This window comes from Oratosquilla oratoria, chromosome 1, assembly GCF_046742065.1.
Source record: "Oratosquilla oratoria isolate Oo_2021 chromosome 1, ASM4674206v1, whole genome shotgun sequence".
NCBI classification, from domain to species: domain Eukaryota; kingdom Metazoa; phylum Arthropoda; class Malacostraca; order Stomatopoda; family Squillidae; genus Oratosquilla; species Oratosquilla oratoria.
In genome coordinates, this window is record NC_134777.1 from 55,937,235 (window position 1) to 55,963,124 (window position 25,890).

At 41.4% G+C, this 25,890-nt stretch overlaps 1 protein-coding gene across 6 annotated transcripts in view; it reads left to right on the forward strand.

The window, feature by feature from the left end:
- Positions 1-25,890, forward strand: part of LOC143025853 (hippocampus abundant transcript 1 protein) — a 243,111-nt gene that overhangs the window by 211,436 nt on the left and 5,785 nt on the right. For all 6 annotated transcript variants that reach the window (XM_076185939.1, XM_076185998.1, XM_076185878.1 and 3 more), the window contains exons 3-10: positions 8,884-8,946; positions 15,444-15,571; positions 16,012-16,189; positions 17,343-17,501; positions 17,613-17,726; positions 17,974-18,099; positions 19,404-19,560; positions 20,249-20,388. In XM_076185939.1, the coding sequence (XP_076042054.1) occupies positions 8,884-8,946; positions 15,444-15,571; positions 16,012-16,189; positions 17,343-17,501; positions 17,613-17,726; positions 17,974-18,099; positions 19,404-19,560; positions 20,249-20,388 (1,065 nt within the window). The remainder of the gene's footprint in view (positions 1-8,883; positions 8,947-15,443; positions 15,572-16,011; positions 16,190-17,342; positions 17,502-17,612; positions 17,727-17,973; positions 18,100-19,403; positions 19,561-20,248; positions 20,389-25,890) is intronic.

Genomic DNA, 25,890 nt, shown 5'->3' on the forward strand with positions numbered 1-25,890 from the left:
CGTGTATACCTATATATAGTGTGTATTTGCGCACATGTGTGCGTGCGCTTTCTCTGCGTGTGTGTGTATGTGTGTTTGTATGCTTGTGATTCATAATAGCTGTCACAAAATTGTTGTCTTTGAGTCCACAAGGGATGGAGGAGGGAACATTGAGTTGTATAATTGGTGGCCCTGCCGTGGACGGACCCGAGGGTCGCCCTGTACCGTTGCGCCGTGCCTGAGACGGAAGAGAAAATAATCATCGGCGAAGAAGAGCCTGAAGCGGACAAGTGTGTGTGTTGGTCGATGTTACCACATCCTGGCCTTTCAAGGGCGATGGGAGGAACTCAAGGAGGGAGGAAGAGGAGGTGGAAGAAGAAGAGAGGCAAGAGTGTGGAATGAGTATTCTACTATACATTCACGAAGTGTGTGGGAATGTAGACAGCGACTCAGAATCTACGAAAACGTTCAAGTTAATTGGACAGAGGTTGATCTGGGAGAGGCACCCCTACGGAAAAGAGGTCGGAGGATGGAGGGGAGGCCTGGAGGAGAGTGGAGGGTGGATGGGAGGAGGAGAGGAAAGGGTGTGGGGCTTTTGTGGAGGAGAATGGGTAATAGAAATAATTATAATAGAACGAGTGGAAGGAATGAAGGGAAGAATTGGTATGAATTGTGGTTAGATTAGACATGAGTTGAGGCTGCAGGGAAGAGGAAGGCGGGGAGTGTTAGGGTGGGGGTGGGGGGCACTTAAGAGAAAGGAAGTGTGATGAGCAGATAACTCGTAGAGTTCTTTGTATGTATTTCTCGGTTGTTTTTGTCGCTAGCTCTTGTGGCTTTGGGAAGTGCCAGGTTTGTTGGGAAGCTAGAGCGCTTTTATGACTTGCACAGATGGATGTTTTATGGGGGAAATTACATAGGGATTCCTCCATTCCGTTTTTGCGCGCGCGTGCACACACACACACACACACACAGATAGGTCATACGAGCTCTGAGCTCTCATCCGGGAGGTTAATAGCTGTCGATCACGAGTCCAACACGTGATCCAAAACCATGGTGAATCACACACACGCGCGCGCGTATATACCTCTGAGTTTATAAATCTATTTTGTATTTCTCTTAGTAGCCAACTCTCCAGCAAGCATGTACTGTAGGCATGCGTTTCACTTGGTATGTGTTTGTAGAAGCCTGTCTGGCCGCTCGCGAGTTTGTGTCACTTGAGCATTGAAGTCAGGGTCACCGTGTTTCCTCCGCAGTGTCTGGAGGCCGTTCGGCCGTGCTGGTGGGTCGCTCAACCACATGGGTGGGTGTCCAGCCGAAGAATATATATTTTTATTGTTATTATTATTCCAAAGATCAGGTAGAAGGTAGAATATAAAAAGTATGAAAAAATAAAAGATAAGATTAAATGACTGTAGAAGGCCTTTACAGAATGAAAAGAACGAAGAGTACTGTTTCAGCTCGAAGTCAGGGGCAGAGAGACCGTTCCCCCCGTTGCTGTTCCCCCGACAGACAGGCCACTTCGCACGCGACCACCCACGGACTCTTCAGCGATTGATAACACACAAACAACATGATCACAACATCAAGAGTGGAGGACACGAGAGGGCGATTGGCCCCCTCCTGTGCCATAACCCGCTGACACCGAGTGCCAAGAACAAGAACAACAACAACAACAGCAACTACTTAGATTGATCAAATAGCCTGCCTAACCCATTCGAGTGAGCGGCTACGCCTACCTACCCATTCTGGGCTATCTTCAAGTCGTCAGCCATTGGGAGTCCACTGCTGCACAAAGGCCTCTAGCAATCTTTTTCGTGAGTCGCACGACGGTACCAACATCTGCCACACTACTCCTTGGGGGGGGGGGGGTGAAAAGTGTTGAGAAGAACCACCGACGACCACCTAGACCTCCCACCACCCCGTCACTACGACACCCTTCACACAGCCATCATCCAGCTCCCCCTCCTCAACGTCGTCGACCCCTTCGTCAGAGGTGCATCGCCCCAGATGACGTACTTTCTTCTTTTTTCATCACCCCCAGTAATGCATCTCCACCACCCTCCCCCTCTGCCATTTCCCTCTCACGTCTCACACCGTTGACGCCACAACCGCATTGTTGACGAACCTGCCCTTATACACGCACAGTTGGCTTCCACTTCTGAGTTGTACAGTGCCTTATGTCTTCCATGGAGTTGTGGGCAGCATATATCTTTGGGTCGTAGAATTGCGACGAGAATGAGTGTATTACAATCTCGTGGACTTTCAAGTATCGTAAATGTATGACGTGTAAAGAAGTACGATTGGTGTAGCTTTGTATAAGGCGCCTGCGGCTGTAGTACTTAGAGGTGAAGCTACGTTTACCACTGTCCGATTCGCCAGACCCTCTCCGCTGGTCTCCATTATTTTCTCCAACGCTCTCTCTCTTCACACACACACACACACACACACACACACACACACACACACACACACACACACACACACACACACACACACACACACACACACACACACACACACACACACACACACACACACACACACACACACAAACACACACACACACACACACACACACACACACACACACACACACACACACACACACACACACACACACACACACACACACACACACACACACACACACACACACACACACACACACACACACACACACACACACACACACACACACACACACACACACACACACACACACACACACACACACACACACAGACACACATTGTAGTGAGTTAAAAAAAAACAGACGTCATTTCCAAGGGGTTACAGTAGTAAAGCATAACTAATACCGACAACCTTTGGGTCCATAACATGATCAGACCCCTTCCCCCCACCAATATATATATATATATATATATATATATATATATATATATATATATATATATATAAGATCAAAAGTAAACTAGTACGTAAGTACTTAGCGAGCATACAAGCTAAACATCGATCTCAGGACAGCGACACATTTGGGTGTTTTATTCCGCAGAGTGCAGGCTTGCCTCGACACAGGCCTTGGTTGTTAAAGACGCCCACTGGGACTATTTCCCTCTGCGCCGCTGGCCCGAGTGCCGTGAACATCAGGTTGGACGTGTTCTCCAGCGTGGAGAGAGGGTCCCCTCCGAAGTTATAAACGGTCGCGGGGGCCGGGCGTTGGTCGAATTTCTGAAAACGATGGCCGCGCATTACGAGGGAACTCGGGTCGTGAGCGGTCGTTGGCCGAGAGCAAAGTCGACGAAATTGGCGGTTGGGATAATACTAAGCGCCCGTGGGCGGTGAAGAGCACCCCCCATCTTTTTTTTTCTCTCTCTCTCCCTCTCTCCCTACCTCCCTCCCTCTCCCCCGACCCGTCCCTCCTTCGGGATACTCCCTACCTGACTTAGGTTTACAGCGGTTCTGTTTGGAGAAAGAAAACGGGTTATGGTTTGGTTCCCGCTGCTGGTTTATGAAGCGCGTGTTGCTGTCAAGCGTTTACGTGCCCGAGACTCGTGGTTGAGGCGTATTGGCACTATCAGCTGGTTTATAGGCACTGTGCCTGTGGTCTCGCGAGTCCCTCAAGGGCGTGAGAGTGTGACGGGGTGGGGGTAGTGCCAGCGACATTTATTGATTGTTTTATTTTTTATTATTATTTATTTATTTATTTTATTTTATTTATATTTTTGTGGGTGTGCGTATGAGTTTTCTGTTGCAGCACATTTAAAGGTTGGATCCTTTTTTCGTCTACTAGCCTACATGTTCTTTTACTTGTGCAGTGCTGTGTCCCAACTAACTAAAGAAGAGTTGAACACTGAATAAAATCGTTGGACACCCACTAACCACTTCTAGGTTTCGGTTTCTCTCCCACCTCACAGAAGGGAGGCGGTTGGACCCCAAATTAAGAACAACCCCCCCCCCTCCACTGATCCAGCCGAACAGCGAAATATAAAGCAGTGTAGCTTGTGTGTACACACACGCTGCTTTTAGGCTGTGCCAGCCAGCCTCGCTTCGGTCCGCTGAGATCCGATGCTCTTTTGGAGTCCATTGTTTGGACCCTCGCTTCTTGCCACCCACACATCCTTGGCTCTCCCCCCCACACCCCCGTTTCACCCTTACCTCTTAGCCTGTCCCCCCCTCCCCACCTCTCGCTTACCTTTACCTCCTACCTTTTTCACCTTTTGGCCCCTCCATCTACATCCTACCCTCCTTGCCATTACCTCGTGTACTTCTTTATCATCCCCAGTCTTCTCCCGCCCCCCCTCCTCCCCCACGGCGACCAATTAAATAGTCTGGCGCCAAATACTAATTAACGAAAAAGTACCACTGGGTACAGAAGGAACAAAATGGCCCGTGGGGGGAGGGCAGCACCAGCTTTCGGGCCAGACCGCATAACCACCCTAGCTGTCTCACTTTTTGTGGGTGGTGTCGGCATCGACCTGGAGGCACTCGTAGAAAGCGAGCAGGTGCTGCTGCCAGGGTTGACCTCGCTTCTCCTGACCCCGCCTTTCCGATGTCCTCTGTTCTCTCGGATTGCTGCGTTGCTGCGAATTCGTATCATCCCTAACCTAACCATATCCCACCTAACTTTAACCCTTAACCCTAACCAAAATATATATTTTTAAATGAAACATAATTATCCAAGTACCTGGAGTGATAGGGCATCAGAATATATATGGTTATGGGGGTCTATCTGCAAAACCTTAGGAGTTCGTGAACATACAAACAAACAAATTGAGAGACAAACAAAAGATAGTAATCCAAGTACCTTGGGTTATAAGGTTTCAGAATATATATGGTTATAGGGGTCTATCTGCAAAAACCTAGGAGTTCGTGAATGATCTCTAACCTAACCATACCCCACCTAACTTTAACCCTTAACCCTAACCAAAATATATATTTGTTTGAAAATTAAATATAGTACCTGAAGTGATAGGATATCAGAATATATATGGTTATGGGGGCCTGTATGCAAAACCCTAGGAGTTCCTGAACAAACAGACAGACAAATGAAAGGTAGTTTTCCAAGTACCTTGGGTTATAAGGTTTCAGAATATATATGGTTATAGGGGTCTATCTGCAAAAACCTAGTAGTTCGTGAATAATCACTCGCCTAACCCTAACCCTCCTAACTTTAACCCTTAACCCTAACCAAAATAATTTTTGGGGGGAAATGAAATATAGTTATCCAAGTACCTGGAGGGGTATCAGAATATATATGGTTATGGGGGTCTATCTGCAAAACCCTAGGAGGAGTTCGTGATCAAACAAACAAACAGACAGAGGCTACTACTTTATTATAGTAGATATATATATATGTGTGTGTGTGTGTGTGTGTATGTATGTATGTATGTACACGCCTCCATGAAGCTAGGTATGAATTGGAAAGTAAGGGACCTCAGCAGCGTTGCTCCTCTCCTCTATACTACAAGTTGGTATAATCATTCACGCAAAGTCTAGAAATGATAATAAATGGGTAACTAGAGAAGCATTTCACCTGGAGATAGCACCTCAAGGCCAGGCGGCACAGATCGTGTAAGGTCTTGTGCCTAACGGAGCAGTGGAAGACACTAATGTCGCACGATGTCGTCTATCAAAGTCAGTCGAGATGGGGTGGGGGTGAGTGCTACAGGTGCTCCTGTCATGGGATTATTGTCGTCCCGTTCAAGTATAAACTAGTTGGTTCAACTTTTTTTTTTTTTTTTTTTTTGGGGGGGGGGGAGATGGATGTTATTGTATCTTGGTAGCTGAAGAACAAAATTGTCTCATCGTTGACAGTCTTCTTTCGTGTTTTGTGTGTGTGTGTGTATCCTGTTTTCTGTCGCCATATCACTGAAGGATTTCATACAGACTTTCAGAACGTCACACGTGAAACAAAGGACTTCAGTTTATCGCACATTTAATGATTTACTTTAGAACGTTACGTGGCCCTGTCCGAAGACATCGTAATGCGTGGGTGGCACCACGCGACACCTTGATGCCATAACGTAATACTTTATATCACCACGTAACACGTCTATGACACAACGTCACACGTTCACGGGACCCCATGGGTGGCTGGACATCACACTCGGTGCTGCGTCACGGCCGGTTCGTTTTCACGGGTATTTGTTATTCCGATTTCGGTTGATCCACTTTAATGCAGCTGTTTTCATTATTAGAGAATCTCTCTTGTCATGAGAGGCAGCCGGCAGATGTTCGCGGTCGGGGCTGGCGGAGGGTGGCTGGTGGCTTTGTTTAACAGAGGGACGGGTGGCGTTGGTGACTGTTTAGGGAAGAGAGAGCTGGAGATAGATTACTCTTTCCAGCACAGTCATTTTATTTAATTTTAATCAAACTGTTATAGTTCTCTTTCTCCCTCTCTCTTTCTCTCCTTCCTCCTCTCTTGTGATTATTTTTACCCCATTTATTGATAGAAGAGATTATTAGTACACGTATTTACGAAGTGTGTGTGTGTGTGTTTTTCATGAACTAAACTCGTGCATATAGAAATGGAGGCGCGCACGAACTGACGAGCACGGGAGAATAATTACCTTAAAAAAATATATATATATAAATATATATATATATATTTTTTTTCGAAAGGTACCGCTATAGTTCGACTACATAAAGACACAGAAAAGATCAAAATATATATATATATATATATATATATATATATATATATATTTTTTTTTTCTTCGAAAGGTACCGCTATAGTTCGACTACATAAAGACACAGAAAAGATCAAAATCGAGAAAGGAGTACGGCAAGGCGATACAATTTCACCCAAACTATTTACAGCTTGTTTAGAAGATATTTTCAGAAGGTTGAGTTGGGAAAAGAAAGGTTTGAAGATTAATGGCGAATATTTGAACCACCTAAGATTTGCAGATGACATCATTCTTATTTCAGAAAGAGCAGACGACTTGCAAGATATGCTGAGCGATCTAAACAAAGAAAGTATCAAAGTAGGTTTAAAAATTAATAAGAGTAAAACCAAAGTAATGTTCAACACGAAAGTTCAAAGTAAAGAGATTGTAATTGATGATGAGAGTCTTGAGGAAGTTGAAGAGTATAATTATTTAGGTCAGATGGTGAAGGTGACGAAAGATCATGATAATGAGATAAAAAGACGCATTACAATTGGTTGGAAAATGTTTGGTAAGTATAGTAAAATCCTGAGAGGCTCCCTACCTTTATGTTTGAAACGTAAAGTTTACAACCAATGCATTCTACCAGCAATAATCTACGGATGTGAGACTTGGAAGCTGACGAGGGCGATGGAAACAAAGCTAAGGACTGCACAGAGGAGAATGGAGAGATCAATGATGGGAATAACACTGAGAGACCGAAAGAGAGCAAGTTGGGTGAGAGAGCAGACTAGAGTGAAAGATATTGTGGAGGCAGTAAAAGAGAGGAAGTGGAATTGGGCAGGTAAGTTGGTGCGAACGACTGATGAGCGATGGAGCAAGTGTGTTACTGAATGGACGCCGCGAGATAGGAAGCGTGGAAGAGGGAGACCAGACAGAAGGTGGAGAGACGAGATCGAGAGGTTTGCGGGAGTGACGTGGCAGAGGGTGGCACGGTCGTGTGAATCATGGAATGCTATGAAGGAGGCCTTTGTTCAGCAGTGGACTCAGGATGGCTGATTTGATTTGATATATATATATATATATATATATATATATATATATATATATATATATATATATAATAAATCCACGGGATTATTTTGCCTGTTTTCATTTTAAGTGTTGTGCGTTATCGTCCTTTTTCGCTAATTATGTCGACTCATTTTTCTTTTTAGGTTATAAAATAAAATGAGTCGACATAATTAGCGAAAAAGGACGATAACGCACAACACTTAAAATGAAAACAGGCAAAATAATCCCTGAGTGAGAAATGAGGAGGTGAGGAGGAGAACAGGGGTGAAAAAGGATTTGGGAGATAGGGTTGATGAAAGAATATTAGGATGGTTTGGACACATGGAAAGAATGAGTGAAGAAAGACTAGTGAAAGAGGTATGGAAGGCAGATGTGGAGGGAGGGGACGTCCTAGGATGAGGTGGATGGATGGGGTGAAGGGGGCTTTGGGGAAGAGGGGAATGTCTGTTGAGGAAGGAAGGGAGAGGACGGAAGACAGAGGTGAGTGGAGAATGGTTGTGTATGGATGATGTTGTGATTGCATGAGGAGGAATGGGCGGGGGGGTGGGGGGTGGGGTAGTATGTGTGAGCAAATTTTGACGCAGCCCGAAGGGATTTCTCCCCGTCCTCTCCTTATATGCAAGGGGGGACGGAGAGGGGGGGTCGCCGATTAAATGAAGCGGCCTTGCTGTGGATGTGCTGTGTCTTGCGACACTGCTTCTGACCCAGGGCGGTGGGCAGGGTGCAGGGATGACCTGTCATCCAGGAGGTGCTCAGATGAGAGGGAGGGTGGGAGGGGTGTGGAGTGTATTTAGGGATGAAATGGGTGGGAGTGTTTTTATGCCTTTCCCTTTTTGGCTACCTCCCTTGTAAGGGGGAAAAAGCCTTGGTATATGTATGTATGTCGACTCATCACGCACAATTTTGTTACCTATTCTTGGGGAACATGCCACACCTTTAGCAAATGGGGCAAATTACCTTTGCCCATGTACCTCTCAGTTTCACATTTTCCGGCGTCTGCACTCCCATGTTCTTTTTATAACTCGAATGCGAGTGTGTTGTGGACCGTTTTCTTGGTGACGTCTTGTCGCCTTCACTACGATGACGCTTCATAGCTTTTACTCATCACAGCAAATATTTATTATTCATTATGGAAATATGATATTGTAGGTGGAAGCTGGTTAATGTTAAGTCCTTTAAGTAACATTGCGTGCATTCTAAGCTCGGACGTTTTTTGTAATGTTTTTATATTTTTGTATTTATATATTTTCCTTTTTTTCAGGTCCTCAACGACACCTTTCCTGACCACACGTTCCTGATGAATGGGCTTATCGTGGGCATCAAGGTGTGTACCTGAGAGGTTTTGTATTGTCATGTTCATATGCCATTGGGGTCGACCCCTCACCTGAATGAAGCAGTCTGGAGATAGTCAGAAAGGATGCAAAGGGGATGACGTGAAGTTGAAGGCACAATAGAAACAGCCATGATTTCCAACAGTGGAATGAAATTAAATAAAAGTATATAAAGTAATAAATGTGTGTGAGATGTGGTATGATTGAAAATAATTATGTAGTGATTTAATATACAGTATTTTGGAAATGTGTTTTGCTGGATTTAGTACCAGACCTTTCAAACCTTTCGCCAGCCCTGGCGAATGCTTTCTACCAAAAGAATTTTATTCTGTATGGGGCAGAAACGTGGAACATAAGAGAAGAAGAGAGGAGTTTGAATGTGTTTGAGATGAGGTGTCTGAGAAGTATGGTGGGGGTTACTAGGCTGGATAGAGTGAGAAATGAGGAGGTGAGGAGGAGAACAGGGGTGAAAAAGGAGCTGGGAGATAGGGTTGATGAAAGAATATTAGGATGGTTTGGACACATGGAAAGAATGAGTGAAGAAAGACTAGTAAAAGAGGTATGGAAGGCAGATGTGGAGGGAGTGAACATGAGGGGACGTCCTAGGATGAGGTGGATGGATGGGGTGAAGGGGGCTTTGGGGAAGAGGGGAATGTCTGTTGAGGAAGGAAGGGAGAGGACGGAAGACAGAGGTGAGTGGAGAATGGTTGTATATGGATGATGTTGTGATTGCATGATGAGGAATGGGCGGGGGGGTGGGGTAGTATGTGTGAGTAAATTTTGACGCAGCCCGAAGGGATTTCTCCCCGTCCTCTCCTTATATGCAAGGGGGGACGGAGAGGGGGGGTCGCCGATTAAATGAAGCGGCCTTGCTGTGGATGTGCTGTATCTTGCGACACTGCTTCTGACCCAGGGCAGTGGGCAAGGTGCAGGGATGACCCGTCATCCAGGAGGTGCTCAGATGAGAGGGAGGGTGGGAGGGGTGTGGAGTGTATTTAGGGATGAAATGGGTGGGAGTGTTTTTATGCCTTTCCCTTTTTGGCTACCTCCCTTGAAAGGGGGAAAAAGCCTTGGTATATGTATGTATGTATATGTGTGTGTGTGTGTGGAAATTAGCTCCACCGCAAGGACTCGAACCTCTGCCTTAGCGCCTGCTTATTATGGAGCAAAGATGATAGCTTTGAGCCAGCCAGACCGTTCACGTTGTGTATCACATTAACACAGAACTTGTCGGATGGCTCACCATGATAAAGACTTGGTGAAATTAGAATAGAGACTGAGCTAAGCATAGTGCCCTCGGGGAACTACCAGGTCGTATTCCAGGTCGTTCCTTTTTAACGGTCTGGCTGGCTCATAGCTATCGTCTTTCCTTCATAATAAGCAGTCGCTAAGGCAAAGGTTCGAGTCCTTGCGGTGGAGCTAATTTCTATTTGTCACTGACACGTGCGCGCACACACACACACAGAAATGCAGTATAATGGAATTTGGAAAAAGCAAAAATAGAATATCAGGTTTATATAGAATTGGTACCAAGGAAGTCAAAAAAGTTGACTCAGAAAGGGATCTTGGAGTAATTATCTCAAGTGACTTGACACCTGATAAACATGTCGACAAACTAGTTGGAGACACTTTTAACTTAAGATCAATGAAAGTGGCCTTCGACTACATAGATGAAGAAATGGTAAAGAAAATATTAATTACACTGATAAGACCTAAATTGGAGTATGCTGCAACATTATGGGCACCTAGTACAAAAAAAAAAAATAGAATTCAAAGAACAGCGACAAAAATGGCACCTACACTCAAATTTGACATACGAACAAGGATTGGATAAATTACATCTATCAACACTGGAACAGAGAAGAGAAAGAGGTGATTTGCTGACTATTTACAGAATTATGAAAGGGATAGAAGTTCTTTATAGAGATTAATAAAATGGGACAGAAGAGAAACAAGAGAACATAAGAAGAAGCTAAATAAGGACAGTTACAGAAGAGATTTGAAAAATAATAGCTTCCCACACAGAGTGATTGATGTCTGGAACAAACTAAACGGGGAAACAGTGAGTGCCAAAACTATACAAGATTTTAAGAACAAACTGGATATGGAGAGATACAAAAGCATAAGCATAGCTCTCGTCCTGTAAAATACAACTAAGTAAATACACACACACACACATATATACACAGACATGACAGAATTGAATAGACACCAAGAAAAATGCATTTCTGCTCTTATTTAATGCTTAATGTTATTCAAAATTACATATGTTGTATTTACCTAGATTTGTTTCAGATTACATACAAGATTAATCAAGCATGCCACGAACCAAAGGAGCAGTAGACCTATCTGAATTTCAGCAGTCATATTGTGGGTCAACATGAAGGTGGACTTAGTCAACGCAAAATATCTGAAAATCTGTCAATACCCCTTTCTACTGTTAATAGAGTGATCGTACAATTCACCAGAGAGGGCAAGAAGGGCACAAAACCTCATTCAGGTCGTCCTGGGCCCTCAGAAAGAACCTTGCATCTTGTCAAAAGAAATGTCGAAGAGGATCCACGTTGCAAGGCCTCTGACATAGCAGCACAAGCTGGGTTACTATGGCAGAGCTGCAAGGAAACCACTCCTTCGTCCAGCCAATATCAAGCGCAGAAAGAATTGGGCTGTTGAGATGGTGGAGAGACCTGTGGCCTTTTGGAGCACTGTCATTTTCTCTGATGAGTCACGATTTGCATTATTTTCTGACAGTGGAAGAGTGTGGGTCTGGAGACTGTAGTCAAGAGTTTGACCTCAAAAGACTGCAGCCAACAGTGAAACATGGGGGCATTTCAATAATGGTGTGGGGTGCAATTTGGAGTGATGGTCGATCAGAGCTTGTGGAGTGTCAAGGAAACATCAGTTCAGGCAAATATGTGTCTATAATAAAGGAAGGACTCATTCCAATATTCTTCAGTGGTAGAATGAGTAAAAATGCCTTCCTATTTATGGAAGATGGAGCTCCTTGTCACACTGCTTAAGCAACACAAAATTGGTGAGCCAAAATGGGATTAGGAAGATTCCATGGCCAAGTCAGTCCCTGGATATGAACCCTATTGAACACCTCTGGGACATATTAGACCGACAACTTCACAAAAAGAACAGGAAGACATCTTTAAAACCTGAACTCTTAGGATTACTATGGGAAACATGGCAAGAAATCCCTCAAGATGATATTCATGAACTAATCACTAGCATGCCTAGAAGGGTCCTTGCATTGAAAAAAGCAAAGGGGATGTCAACCAAGTATTAGTTATTCACATTGTGACCATTTATAAGCACTTCATTTGCTAGTTTCATAAACGATTTCTCTTAGTGTCTATTCAATTCTGTCATGTCTCTGTATATATATGTATGTGTGTGTGTGTATATATATATATATATATATATTCTAGAGCCAGTAAGCCAGATAAACAAGTGGAAAACCACACAAATGTCTAATTTCTAATGTTAGAAAGTGTTCCCCAGAGCTGGGAGATGGTTTAAAAATAGAAACCTTAGCCATTTTTGCACAGAGATGAAGGGAAGACTTAATATAACCTGAAAGAGGAGGCCTGAATGATCTGGAACATGATGTCATTCCCTCTCCTGTGGAGATCCAGTTTGTTGCTGGCCTTCACATGGAGAGCTTTACTTTTTCATGGGATGAACATAGATTCTTTTAGGCGGGTGTAGAAGAGGGGAACTTCAAACTAAATTTTAGCATAACTGTGTGTGTATCTACCTAGTTGTATTATACGGGAAGGGGAGATATCTCGTGGTGATCTGTTTTTGTATCTCGCAAGATCAAGTTTGTTCTTAAATTCTTGTATTGGTTTGCACACACTATTTTTTCATCCAATTTGTTCCATATATCTATCACTCTGTGTGGGAAGCTGTTCTTTTTCAGGTCTCTTCTGTAGTTATCCTTTTTGAGTTTCATTGCATGTCATCTTGTTTTTCCTGTCCCACTTTAATAAGTTCTCTCTATCAAGGCATTCTTTTCCTTTCAGAATTCTGTAGAAGATTAGTAGGTTCCCTCATTCTCTTCTTTGTTCCAGGGTTGGCAATTCCAGTTCAGCCAGTCTTTGTTCATATGTCAGGTTTGAAAGTGTTGGGGCCATCTTTGTCATTGCTCTTTGTATTCTTTCTAATTTTCTTATATTCTTTTTTGTACTGGATGACCATATCATAGCTGCATATTCCAGTTTTGGCCTTATAAGTGTGTGTGTGTGTTTGTATTTACCTAGTTGTATCTTATGGGAAGGGGAGCTGTGCTCGTGGTTTCCTGTCTTTGTATCTCGCAGTGTCTAGTGTATTTATTTACCTAGTTGTATTTTATGGGATGAGAGCTATGCTCATGTTGATCCGTTTTCATATCTCTCCGCATCCAGTTTATTCTTAAAATTGTGTATAGTTTTGGCACTTGCTGTTTCTCCATTTAGTTTGTTCCAGACATCAATCACTCTATGTGGGAAGCTATTCTTTTTCAGGTCTCTTCTGTAACTGTCCTTCTTTAGCTTCTTTTCATGTCATCTTGTTTCTCTTCTGTCCCACTTTAATAAGTTCTCTATCGATAATTTCCATCCTTTTCATAATTCTGTAAATGGTCAACAAATCACCTCTTTCTCTTCTTACCCTAAATTCTTGTGTGTGTTTAAACATGCACTAAGGGAAAAGAAACTGTCTGGGAAAAGGAAAGAAGCACTATGGTGAAAGAAAAATGTGTACATGTATATGCATTTTATACCTATGATGAATAGAAAAGTATGTTATATCACAGTCAATCAGTTGCTCTAACTAGCTTTAGTTATTTCTTCCAGGAGACCCTCGGCCCTTAGATATTTAGTCACAACCATAATGTTATCCTGTAGGTCATTCTGTGGCTATTCAATTTTAAAGATACTTGGTTGTGACACTTGTGTTATTTAGTCATGCATGTACGTATTTGTGCCTGAGTAAGGTGGTTATGTGGGAGATCAGTGGGTACTTTGCCATAGGTGCGAGTTCCTTGTTGCAGCCTGTGAGTTGAAAGGGTGTGGGGATATTTACGTTTAAGGGCTGTTGTGTACCAGTCATTCTTATGTGGGCTACTGATCTTTGGTTAGGATTTTTGTTGTCTTGTTCCAATGTCTTGTTATTCTTAGAGCCTGTAGGTTTTCTGTATATTCTTTACTGTAGGGACAAACCTGTGGAAGATGATCTGGTGAATTGAAAATCAAAAGGACTGTTAAAGATGCATTATCTCAATAAGGAAAAATTAATTAATTTCTTCTTCATTGCTCTCACTCTGTCCAGAGAAGAGGAAAGTCCATACAAAAATAGTAACAAAACATTTTAAACATAAAAAAGGGGGAAGGGTCAACTTTCATATGTTGGCCACAGGCTAAAGTGTAAGCTTCCATTCTGCAAGACAGGACTCTTACACTGATGAAATGTCTTTGAAACTGGTGTGTGACGAACAATGGGCCAGAAATTAAAATTATGAAGATAACCACTTACAAGATGAGAATGTGAAAGAGTGTAGGAAGGAAGGAAGGAATATAGAAATTTGAAAGACCTCAGGGGGAGAGGGTATGAAAAGAAAAAAGAAAAATGTGGTAGGAAATCAGCTTGAGGTCTATCATATATTTAAACAGAAATGTGAAATCTGAAGCCTCACACAATTGCAGATGAAAGCCATATTTCCTCAAAACATCTGGTCCTTTGTTTCTCTTGTGTAGTCATCACATTATTACTATTTTTTTTTTATTATATATATATATTCTTTCTTTACTTTTTGTCACTTGGTTATTATGTACCATTGATTTAACTAGTTATGTTTCTTTCTAGGATGGTTTGGACACATAGAAAGAATGAGTGAAGAAAGATTTGTAAAAGAGATGTGGAAAGCAGAGGTGGAGGGAGTGAATTTGAGGGGATGACCGAGGATGAGATGGATGGTTGGGGCAAAAGGGGAATGTCTGTTGAGCAAGGAAGATAGAAGGAAGTAGGGGTTAATAGTGTATATTTGATACTGTGATGCAAGGAAAGGAGTGGGTAGGGAGTGGTTATGTATGAATGATATTTTGGTGCAGCCCAAAGGGGTTTCTCCTAGTCCTCCCTCTCTTTTCTGCATGAGGGGATGGAGAGGAGGGGGTCACCAATTAAGTGAAGCGACCTTGCTGTGGATGTGGTGTGTCTTGCTGCATTGCGTCTGACCCAGGGCAGTGGGCAGGGTACAGAGATGACCTGTCATCCACATCCATGAGTAGCAAAGATGAAAGGGAAGAAAGGGTGGTGGATGGGAGTGGATGCTTGCTATTTGACTTGGCACCCTCCCATATAAGGGGGAAAAAAGCACTTGGTATATAAATAGATGTTTCTTTCTGACACTTTTCCTTCAGAAGTCAAATTAGTTGTTTTTCAGAAACTTAATAAGCTATCATAAATTTCCTGGAGTGTTGTGATTAATAAGTTCCATCTTTTGCAGGGTCTCTTATCGTTCCTAAGTGCTCCCCTAATCGGCGCTTTGTCAGACGTGTGGGGCAGAAAGTTCTTCCTGTTCATCACAGTGTTTTTCACCTGCTTGCCCATTCCCTTTATGAAAATCAACACCTGGTGAGTTCAGTTGGAGGTACTTCCAGTTGTTTAACTTTTTGCTTTACAACACTTCATGTCAACACATAATGATTTGGAAATATGTAGTATTGAAAGAGAGAATTCATGAGTATTTTGAAGTTTTAACTTAAATTCATAGGGAGTCTGGTTGCAGATATATTAAGGTGAAGATTGAGAATTTTTAGAAAAAAACAATTAATGAAGCATTGTAAGATAGTTATTTAGAGCTTGAGATAGGTACAAATAATTCTTTTAATAATAAATTTAATAATTAGATTATTTATTATTCAGTCAATATATTTTCTCTGCATCAATTAAACATTTTTTCACTCTTCACCATATAAGTTTCATTTGATGACTTCTTTCTCTTTCATTCCTTTTGTTGCTATTCTTGAATCATTAGACTGAGTAATAATTTCATGAGTATTAATTATCCACAGGTGGTATTTTGCCCTGATAAGCATCTCTGGTGTGTTTGCGGTGACCTTCAGCATCGTATTTGCATATGTAGCAGATGTGACAGATGAGGCAGAACGTAGTAGTGCTTATGGATTGGTCTCTGCGACCTTTGCTGCTAGCCTTGTAACATCACCTGCCCTGGGGGCATACTTGGGCAAGGTAAGTAGGCCTATATCTGATCTTATTGACTGTTGTGGTAAATACACAGACCTTATTACAAGGCTTTATTCAATATAAAATCTATACCATATTATAAAAACGGAGAGAGAGAAGAAATGATATAGGAATATCAAGCGCAAAACATAAATATAAACAAACCTGACATAAACAAACACAACAGCATATCATACATATATATATATATATATATATATATCACTGTCCAGTAATGTCGTTACACATTAGTAATTGCACTAAAAACCCACTATAATTTGGATTTAAGAAAAGAAGGAAATAACGAATTTCTGTATATTTCGATCACTTGCTGTGATCCTCTTCAAGCGGAATACATAGACAAGAGAACATACATATCTTATATACAGATGATGTCTTGTCCATGTTCCCTAACTTTACCTCTCTCATCTGTATATAAGATATGTATGTTCTCTTGTCTATGTATTCCGCTTGAAGAGGATCACAGCAAGTGATCGAAATATACGGAAATTCGTTATTTCCTTCTTTTCTTAAATCCAAATTATAGTGGGTTTTTAGTGCATATATATATATATATATATATATATATATATATACACATATATATATATATACATATATATATATATATATATATATATTTGTCTTACCACAAAGATCTGATCTACACAACCTCTACCCATCCTAAATCCACACTGTTCCTCACCAATTACTCCCTCTGTTCCTCTCCTACCTAATCCTCTCAATCAAGATCCTCCCATAAGCCTTCCCAAATGATATAGGAATATCAAGCACAAAACATAAATATAAACAAACCTGACATAAACATAAACAAACACAACAGCATATTATACATATATAACCCATATACATATAACAACTCATAACAATATAATACTGATGCTACATACAGAATTGTTAATACACTACAGGGAGAACACTGGCTGAATACTGACAGCTGTAAAACAATATGGCTGTCATTTAAATGCTTCCCAGACAGTGTTACCAGATCAATAATTACAATACAGTACACACAGTGTTGCCAGATCAATGATTACAATACAGCACTATAATAACATTGACATATCATGCAGAACTTGTTGACATTGTATTTCTTTTATTGTATTGTAATGTCTTCATTGTTATTTTTGTGTTGCAGGTGCACAGTGATGATCTAGTAGTGGGGTTAGCAACAGCAATAGCGGTGCTGGATGTGTTCTTTATTTTAGTGGCAGTGCCAGAGTCTTTACCAGAAAAATTAAGACTCTCTTCATCATGGAGTGCACACATATCCTGGGAGCAGGCAGATCCATTTTCTGTAAGTACATAGGCAGACTGCTTATATTGACTACATAAAACTTGTGCAGGTAGTGCTGTATACAGTAATTTTCATTTATTTACTTATTTATTTATTTATGTTTTTCTCCAGGCATTGTGGAAAGTGAGCAAAGACCGTAACATTCTACTCATCAGCGTGACCGTGTTCCTCTCCTACCTTCCTGAGGCTGGCCAGTACTCCTGCTTCTTTGTCTACCTCAGATTGGTGAGTTTGTATGTCATAGTTTTTGTCACCAGTCAGTCCATCTATTGTTCAGATTACTGAACAATAGATGGAATGGGTTATAAATATAAGTTATGTAAGTGATGACACCTGTAGATGTAGTTTCCTCTCTATAAGAGGGGAAAAGTGTAGCAAAGACAAATTATTAATGGCACATAAACCAGTTACTAAATACCAATGTCAAATGCTCTCAGAAACAGTAAGATTTAAGATGAAAATACTGTTGCAGGTGATGCATTTTTCTGCTGAGGAAGTAGCAACATTTATAGCTGTGGTAGGCATCCTATCTGTGGTGGCACAGACTGCAGTATTGGGGCTCCTCATGAGAACACTATCCAACAAACGGGTTATCATGGTAAGTACTGAAGTACAAATTTTAGTCTGTCAGAAAGAGGTGTTTTGCTTTTGACCAAAATACTGAGGCAGGGGATAGCAATCCTTCACCTCTATGGTGCTGAGATAGGAAGGATGGTTGAATGAGTGTTATCTGTTTATGAAACATGTTTATTTTACTTGGCCACCCCTTCTGTAAGAGAAAAGGAGCTAAGGAAGGGTTGGGGGTTTTGAAATTGTGAAAATGGAAATGGGAGGTCAGTTGTCATTTGTGGATGACACTACACTTGTGACTGTGTCAGAATAAGTACTAAAGCAGATAGTGGCAGGGTTTTGGAGGGCACATCAAAGGAGAAAACCAAATGTGAGCAAAGTAAGGTAATTAGTAAGAGAGAAGATGTAGGAAATGGAGAAGAAATGAAGTAAATTATAGAGTAAAAGAAACATGGGTAATTGTCTTGGGGAATGAAAAACTGTCATGAGAAATAAGTATCTGTGAATGAAAGTTAAGAGAAAACTGTACAAAGCGGTGATTATGCCTGTGACACTGTATGGAGCTAAGACTTTGAATGTAAGGAAGGCAGAAACAGTTTCAATGTGTTTGAGATGAAATATTTTAGAAATATGGTGGGGGATTACAATATTGGATAGGGTGAAAAATGAGAAGGTGAGGTAGAGAGCAGGAGAAGAAGAGAGAATTGGCTGGTCAAAGAGTACTGGGATGGTTTGGGCATGTGGAAAGAATGAATAAAGAAAGACTAGTAAGAAGAGTATGGAATGCAGAGGTGGATGAAGTGAATTTAGAGGGAAGACCAAAAATGGGATGGGTGGACAAGATGAAGGAGGCCTTAGGTAAAATGGAAATGTCTTTTGAGCAACTAAGGGAGAGGGTAAGAGATTGGTGAGTGGAGAGGTTATGAATGGGGAGGATTTCTTTTTGCCTGCTCTATAATTTTTCAAGAGGATGAGTGGGGAGGGTCCCCATGTAATGAATCAGTGAAGGTGAACCACCTTTGGCTGTTTAGCCATGCCTGTGGAGGTGCTGTATCTTGCTGCATTGCATCTGACCTGAGCAGTGGGTGGGGGACAGGGATGATTATTCATCCACAAGAAGCTAAGATGACAGGGATGGCTGCACCTTCAAAAGGAAATGAGAAAGTTGATGTGATTTGAAAAGGGGCAGCAGGGAGATGACTTCATCCTTCTTGAAAGTACCCATTACCAGTCTGGAAATCTGTCTCTAGGGCAGTCACTTAGTCCTGAAAATATTAATTAAGTAAAACTTATGCAGTGAATACCTCATATAATGATGTATTGTGTTTACAGGTTGGGTTAGCCTTCGAATTGCTGCAGCTGATGTGGTATGGATTTGGTTCACAAACGTGGATGATGTGGGCAGCGGGGATGTTGGCAGCCATGTCCTCCATCACATACCCAGCCCTGAGTGCCTTCGTCAGCACCCACGCTGATGCCGACAAGCAGGGTATATAGACTACTAATGTATTAGCTTATACATACCTGCATATATCTCACTTGGTCATGTGAACCCCTATATTCACCTCAGACTTTTGATGAAATTTGTACACCAAGCACAGTGTATTGACCATCCATGCATCATAGTCCTGTAAAGGCACAGATATTTTTATTACTCAACTTTGTATAATACCCTCATGTAATGCAACTCTCCTCTCCTGTTTGTTTTTCCAACTTCCTTGGCCATCTAATGTATATTAGCCTTCTGCCAACTGTGTCGACTTAATATACTGAGATACTGAAATCTGAATAAAGTTTAGTTCAGAGCCTTCAGTATTATCACCCTTATCCCCAAAAGTGTCACTTTACCATGTCACCCTTCTACTCCTTTCATTACTACATTCCCATCCCTTTATTATTTCATAAAAGAATGAGGACCTACCACCATCTTTACCTTTTTCTGGGCACACAATTCTACTTATCACCAACATTACTACCCACCCTTTCATTCATCATGCCCTATCCTCACCTGTTCCTTTTGCCTACCTGGTCTATAAATACATCCAATATGAATCATTTAATTATGAAACTCAATAATCACCAGTACACATGCCTGACATCATTTAACACATTATAAATTGTCTTGTATTTGGTAATATGAAGCTGTGCTATAGACTTAATTATGGTTTTCCTTTCAGGTGTAGTGCAAGGAATCATTACAGGCATGCGAGGTTTGTGCTCTGGTTTGGGTCCGGCTGTGTACGGATTCATCTTCTACCTCTTCCATGTGGATCTCAACTCAAATGGTTCCAGTGCACATCCAGAGCATGTAAATATGGTGAGCATATGAAAGTTATTTTTCTTACATTTTTTCTCCATGTATTCTATCTAGTTGTATTTACCTAGTTGTATCTTGCGGTGAGAGAGCTATGCTCATAGTGACCCGCTGTTGTATCTTTCTGCGTCCAGGTTATTCTTAAAGTCATATATAGTTTTAGCACTCAATGTTTCCTCTTTCAGTTTATTCCAGATATCTATTACTCTGTGTGGAAAGCTATTGTTTTTCAGATCTCTTCTGTAACTGTCCTTCTTAAGTTTCTTTTCGTGTCCTCTTGTATTTCTTCTGTCTCATTTTAGTAGGTCATCCCTATCAAGGATTTACATCCGTTTCATAATTCTGTAAATGGTTACCAAATCACCTTTGTCTTTGTTGTAGGGTTGGTAAATTTAGTTTGTCCAATCTTTGTATATCAAATTGCAAATTGTTGGTGCCATCTTTGTTGTTGCTCTTTGATTTTTTTTTTTTTTTTTTTTTTTTTTTTCACCCTCTCATTTTCACATTTTACCTCAGCCAGTTATTTTTAATGCACTTACCTCCTTATTTCAACATTTGCTTTCTTTATATCACTCTTTTCCTTATTTCAAGACTCGCTTTCTTTAGATCATTAATCTCTTGCTTCCATGAATCCCTCATTCTAATTTCCCTCTCTATTTCTATAATTCTACTCAAATTTCTTTCTTTGTACCCAGTAAATCCAGAAAAAGGCCTTTCTTTACCACTGAAAATATTTTCAGACCTAACAGAGATTTAAAGTTCATGTTTACATTTTGTTTTACTACTGTGCCAGTAGAAGACTCTGAGCTCATGTTTATGTTTTGTTTCACCACTAGGGGTCTTCGCTGGCCTGTTTTAATTTTCTTTCATTTTTCTTCATTGTTCATTTCCACTGTAATTAAATCATCTCGGGCATCCATGAGCATTCCCCTTCCCATGCAACACAACCCAGGTGTCCTGCTATTGTAGCACTGTTGAGACATTCAGTTTTTAATGTATTTCTTGGGAGCTCCAGTTTTTACATGTCAGTCTGACTGTGTGTGTGTGTGTTTACCTAGTTGTATTTTACGGGAAGGGGAGCTATGCTCATGGTCACCTATTTATCATTTCCTTATCCAGGTATTAACTCCTACAGTGTCAGCGGCATACATCATATGCTGCAAATTAAAAAAATTGCCAAAAATTGGCTTTACGTTGAGGATCAAATCTGGGGTAATGACCAAATAGCCCTATCCACATGCTATAAAAGACACTCAAATTTTTTTATTTATTGACAAAAGTGGCAACCGTGGCAGCAATTTTTCAGGGGTAACATGGGGTATAAAATCAGCCTTTAGGACATAATTTAGGCAACTCTGGTGTATGAAACGAAGTACGAGGAAGTGAAGTTGTACTTCGACAGTTAGGCATGTGCTATTTAGTACATATTCAGATGTATAGAACTGACAATTTCACACTGCCAATTTTTGTAATAAATGCATAATACAAAATGTCAGGCAATAATGGTGTGATGGATGCTTACTAAAACATTTACCAAAACAATAAGAAACAGCACAATCACCTATCCTCCATGAAATTATTAGAAAAAAAAAAATAATAATAAAAAAAAATAAAGTAAATAAATAAATAAAAATCAATGTACCACATAACAAAGTGATAAATATTTGCCAAAAAATCCACAAAAACTATTTATAAATATGTTTTCCCTAAGTGTCAGACTATTATTGGTGACTGTACATTGATTTGAAACATTATAAATGTAAAATTCCTTCACTCTGAAATTCTAACAGAACTTCCCCGAAAAATATGAACTCATTGAACCTGCGTAAGGGGCAAAAGAGTCTACAGATATTCTACCAAACTTTTGCACGCATATCTCGACAAAATCAACCCAATTTCTCCACTTCTAGGCTAAGATGAATAAAAATAAACAAGATTTGTTGGTTTTACATAATATTGAGTTGATTTAAGCAATAAAAATTATTTTGTGGTGAGACAGATATGTGAGAAAGCTATAGGAAAGGGGAAGGATGTTTTTTGGGCTTTAATGGATCTGGAAAAGGCTTATGACAGGGTAGACAGGAAGGCACTGTGGGAGGTTTTGCAGATATACGGGATAGGAGGAAAGCTTCTAGGAGCTGTCAAGAGTTTTTACGAGAGTAGTAGAGCATGTGTCAGCATTAGATATGGAGAGAGTGAGTGGTTCGAGGTAAAGGTGGGACTTCGTCAAGGATGTGTTATGTCTCCCTGGTTGTTCAACTTATACATGGGGATGGGGTGGTGCGAGAGGTAAATGCAAGGGTGGTGGGTCAGGGATTGGAGATGGTTAAAGAAAATGGAGAAAAGTGGGAGGTGAGCCAGCTGTTGTTTGCACTTGTGGCATGATCGGAGGAGGGATTGAGGAAGTTGGTGACAGAGTTTGGGAGAGTGTGTGAAAGAAGAAAGCTGAAGATAAATGTGGGTAAATGAGATGTACAAGGGGTGAAAGTGGCAGCACACTGGAAGTGAGCATTAAGGGAGAGCAACTGGAGGAAGTGGATAGTTTTAGATACTTGGGTGCAAATGTGGCAGGAAAAGGTGGAGTGGAGGTGGAGGTAGAATGTAGATTGAGAGAAGCGAGTGCCTTGATGGATTAAAAAGTGTAATGAGGAATAGAATTTGGGAATGGATGCTAAGAGGAGACTGTATGAAGGAGTGATTGTGCCAACAGCACTGTATGGGGCAGAAACATGGAACATAAGAGAAGAAGAGAGAAGGAGTTTGAATGTGTTTGAGATGAGGTGTCTGAGAAGTATGATAGGGGTTACTAGGCTAGATAGAGTGAGAAATGAGGAGGTGAGGAGGAGAACAGGGGTGGAAAGGGAGTTGGGAGATAGGGTTGATGAAATAGTATTAGGATGGTTTGGACACATGGAAAGAATGAATGAAGAAAGACTAGCAAAAGAGGTGTGGAAGGCAGATGTAGAGGGAGTGAACATGAGGGGACGTCCTAGGATGAGATGGATGGATGGGGTAAAGGGGGCTTTGGGGAAGAGGGGAATGTCTGTTGAGGAAGGACAGGAGAGGACAGAAGACAGGGGTGAATGGAGAATGGTTGTATATGGATGATGTTGTGATGCATGAGGTGGAATGGGTGGGGGATGGGGGGTGAGGTAGTATGTGGGAGCAAATTTTGACGCAGCCCAAAGGGATTTCTCCCCGTCTTCTCCTTTTATGCATGGGGGGACGGAGAGGGGGTGTCGCAGATTTAATGAAGTGGCCTTGCTGTGGATGTGCTGTGCCTTGCGACACTGCCTGTGACCCAGGCCAGTGGACAAAATGCAGGGATGACCCGTCATCCAGGAGGTGCTAAGATGGGAGGGAGGGTGGAGGGGAGTGGAGTGTATTTAGGGATGGAATGGGTGGGAATGATTTTATGCCTTTTTATTTTTGACTACCTCCCTTGTAAGGGGGAAAAGCCTTGGTATATGTATATGTATGTATGTACTTTGTCAAAAGTTTTTGTAAGTCCATTAAGGCACAATCAGCCCATCCATTCTTTTCTTGCACTATGTCTATTAATCTTGAGTAGAAACATATTAAGTTTGTGGTACATGATCTTCCTTTCTGAACCCAAATTGTCTTGGGTTTATTATATTGTTGTCTTCCAGGTGTTTTACCCATCTATTCTTGACAATTTTCTCACAAATTTTGGCTATAGTGCTTGTCAGTGAGACTGGCCTATAGTTAGTTGGTCCTTCCTTGTTTCCTCCTTTATATATTGATACAATGTTAACGTTTTCCAGTCTTTTGGTATTTTTCCTTCTTTGAGTGACCAATTTAAGTCACCACAAACTTTCTACTTTTCATGTTCTTGTTTTCGACTTTTATCATGATCAGTTCTACATTACCTTTGCCCTCTGCAATTTGTGTCACATTCAAGTATTTCTTGGCCAAGAACATGATTCCTCCTCCCTGTTTCTTGTCTCTGTTTTTAATCCAGTAATTGTATTTGTAATCTAGTAATCCAGTAATTGTAATTGTAATCCAGTAATTCACAAGGGGTGAAAGTGGCAGTAGACTGGAAGTGAGCATTAAGGGAGAGCGACTGGAGGAAGTGGATAGTTTTAGATACTTGGGTGCAAATGTGGCAGGGAAAGATGGAGTGAAAGTGGAGGTAGAATGTAGATTGAGAGAAGCGAGTAAATGCCTTGGTGGATTAAAGAGTGTAATGAGGAATAGACATTTGGGAATAGATGCTAAGAGGAGACTGTATGAAGGAGTGGTTGTGCCAACAGCACTGTATGGGGCAGAAACATGGAACATAAGAGAAGAAGAGAGAAGGAGTTTGAATGTGTTTGAGATGAGGTGTCTGAGAAGTATGATAGGGGTTACTAGGCTGGATAGAGTGAGAAATGAGGAGGTGAGGAGGAGAAGAGGGGTGGAAAAGGAGCTGGGAGACAGGGTTGATGAAAGAATATTAGGATGGTTTGGACACATGGAAAGAATGAGGGAAGAAAGACTAGTTAAAGAGGTGTGGAAGGCAGATGTGGAGGGAGTGAACATGAGGGGACGTCCTAGGATGAGGTGGATGGATGGGGTGAAGGGGGCTTTGGGAAAGAGGGGAATGTCTGTTGAGGAAGGACGGGAGAGGACAGAAGACAGGGGTGAATGGAGAATGGTTGTATATGGATGATGTTGTGATTGTATGAGGTGGAATGGGCGGGTGGATGGGGGGTGAGGTAGTGTGTGAGCAAAATTTGATGCAGCCCGAAGGGATTTCTCCCCGTTCTCTCATTTTATGCAATGGGGGAACGGAGAGGGGGGGTCGCCGATTTAATGAAGCGGCCTTGCTGTGGATGTGCTGTGTCTTGCGACACTGCTTCTGACCCAGGGCAGTGGACAAGGTGCAGGGATGACCCGTCATTCAGGAGGTGCTAAGATAAGAGGGAGGGTGGAGGGGTGTGGAGTGTATTCAGGGATGGAATGGGTGGGAATGATTTTATGCCTTTTTCTTTTTGGCTACCCCCCTTGTAAGGGGGAAAAAGCCTTGGTATATGTATGTATGTAATTGTATAGTTCTGTTTTTAATCCAGTAATTGTACAGTCCATGTCCAACATCGATGGATGGTATTTTGCCCCTTAGTTTAGTCTCCACAATTCCCATTATGTCTGCTTTTTCTTCTAGCAGGTTATCATTAAGTTCATTCAGTCCTGAATTTAATCCATCGATGTTGGTATAGACCACTTTCAATTTTCTTCTTTCTCCATTTTTTTCTTCTGTCTTTGATTCGCCCATTCTGATGTACCATTTCCTCAGTCTCATGTTGATTACTCTCCAATGGAATTCCTTGCTTTCTGTCTCCATTCTCTTCATGTTTTTTTCCTTTGCTTCATTTCTTAATGTCTTTTCTTTTTCTAATTCCTCAATACTCATTTCTCTTTTTATCCATATTTTATTGTACTTTTCACTCCTTTTTCAAATATGTCTTCTACTACCATTTGTGATCTTAGTTTTATCTTAAG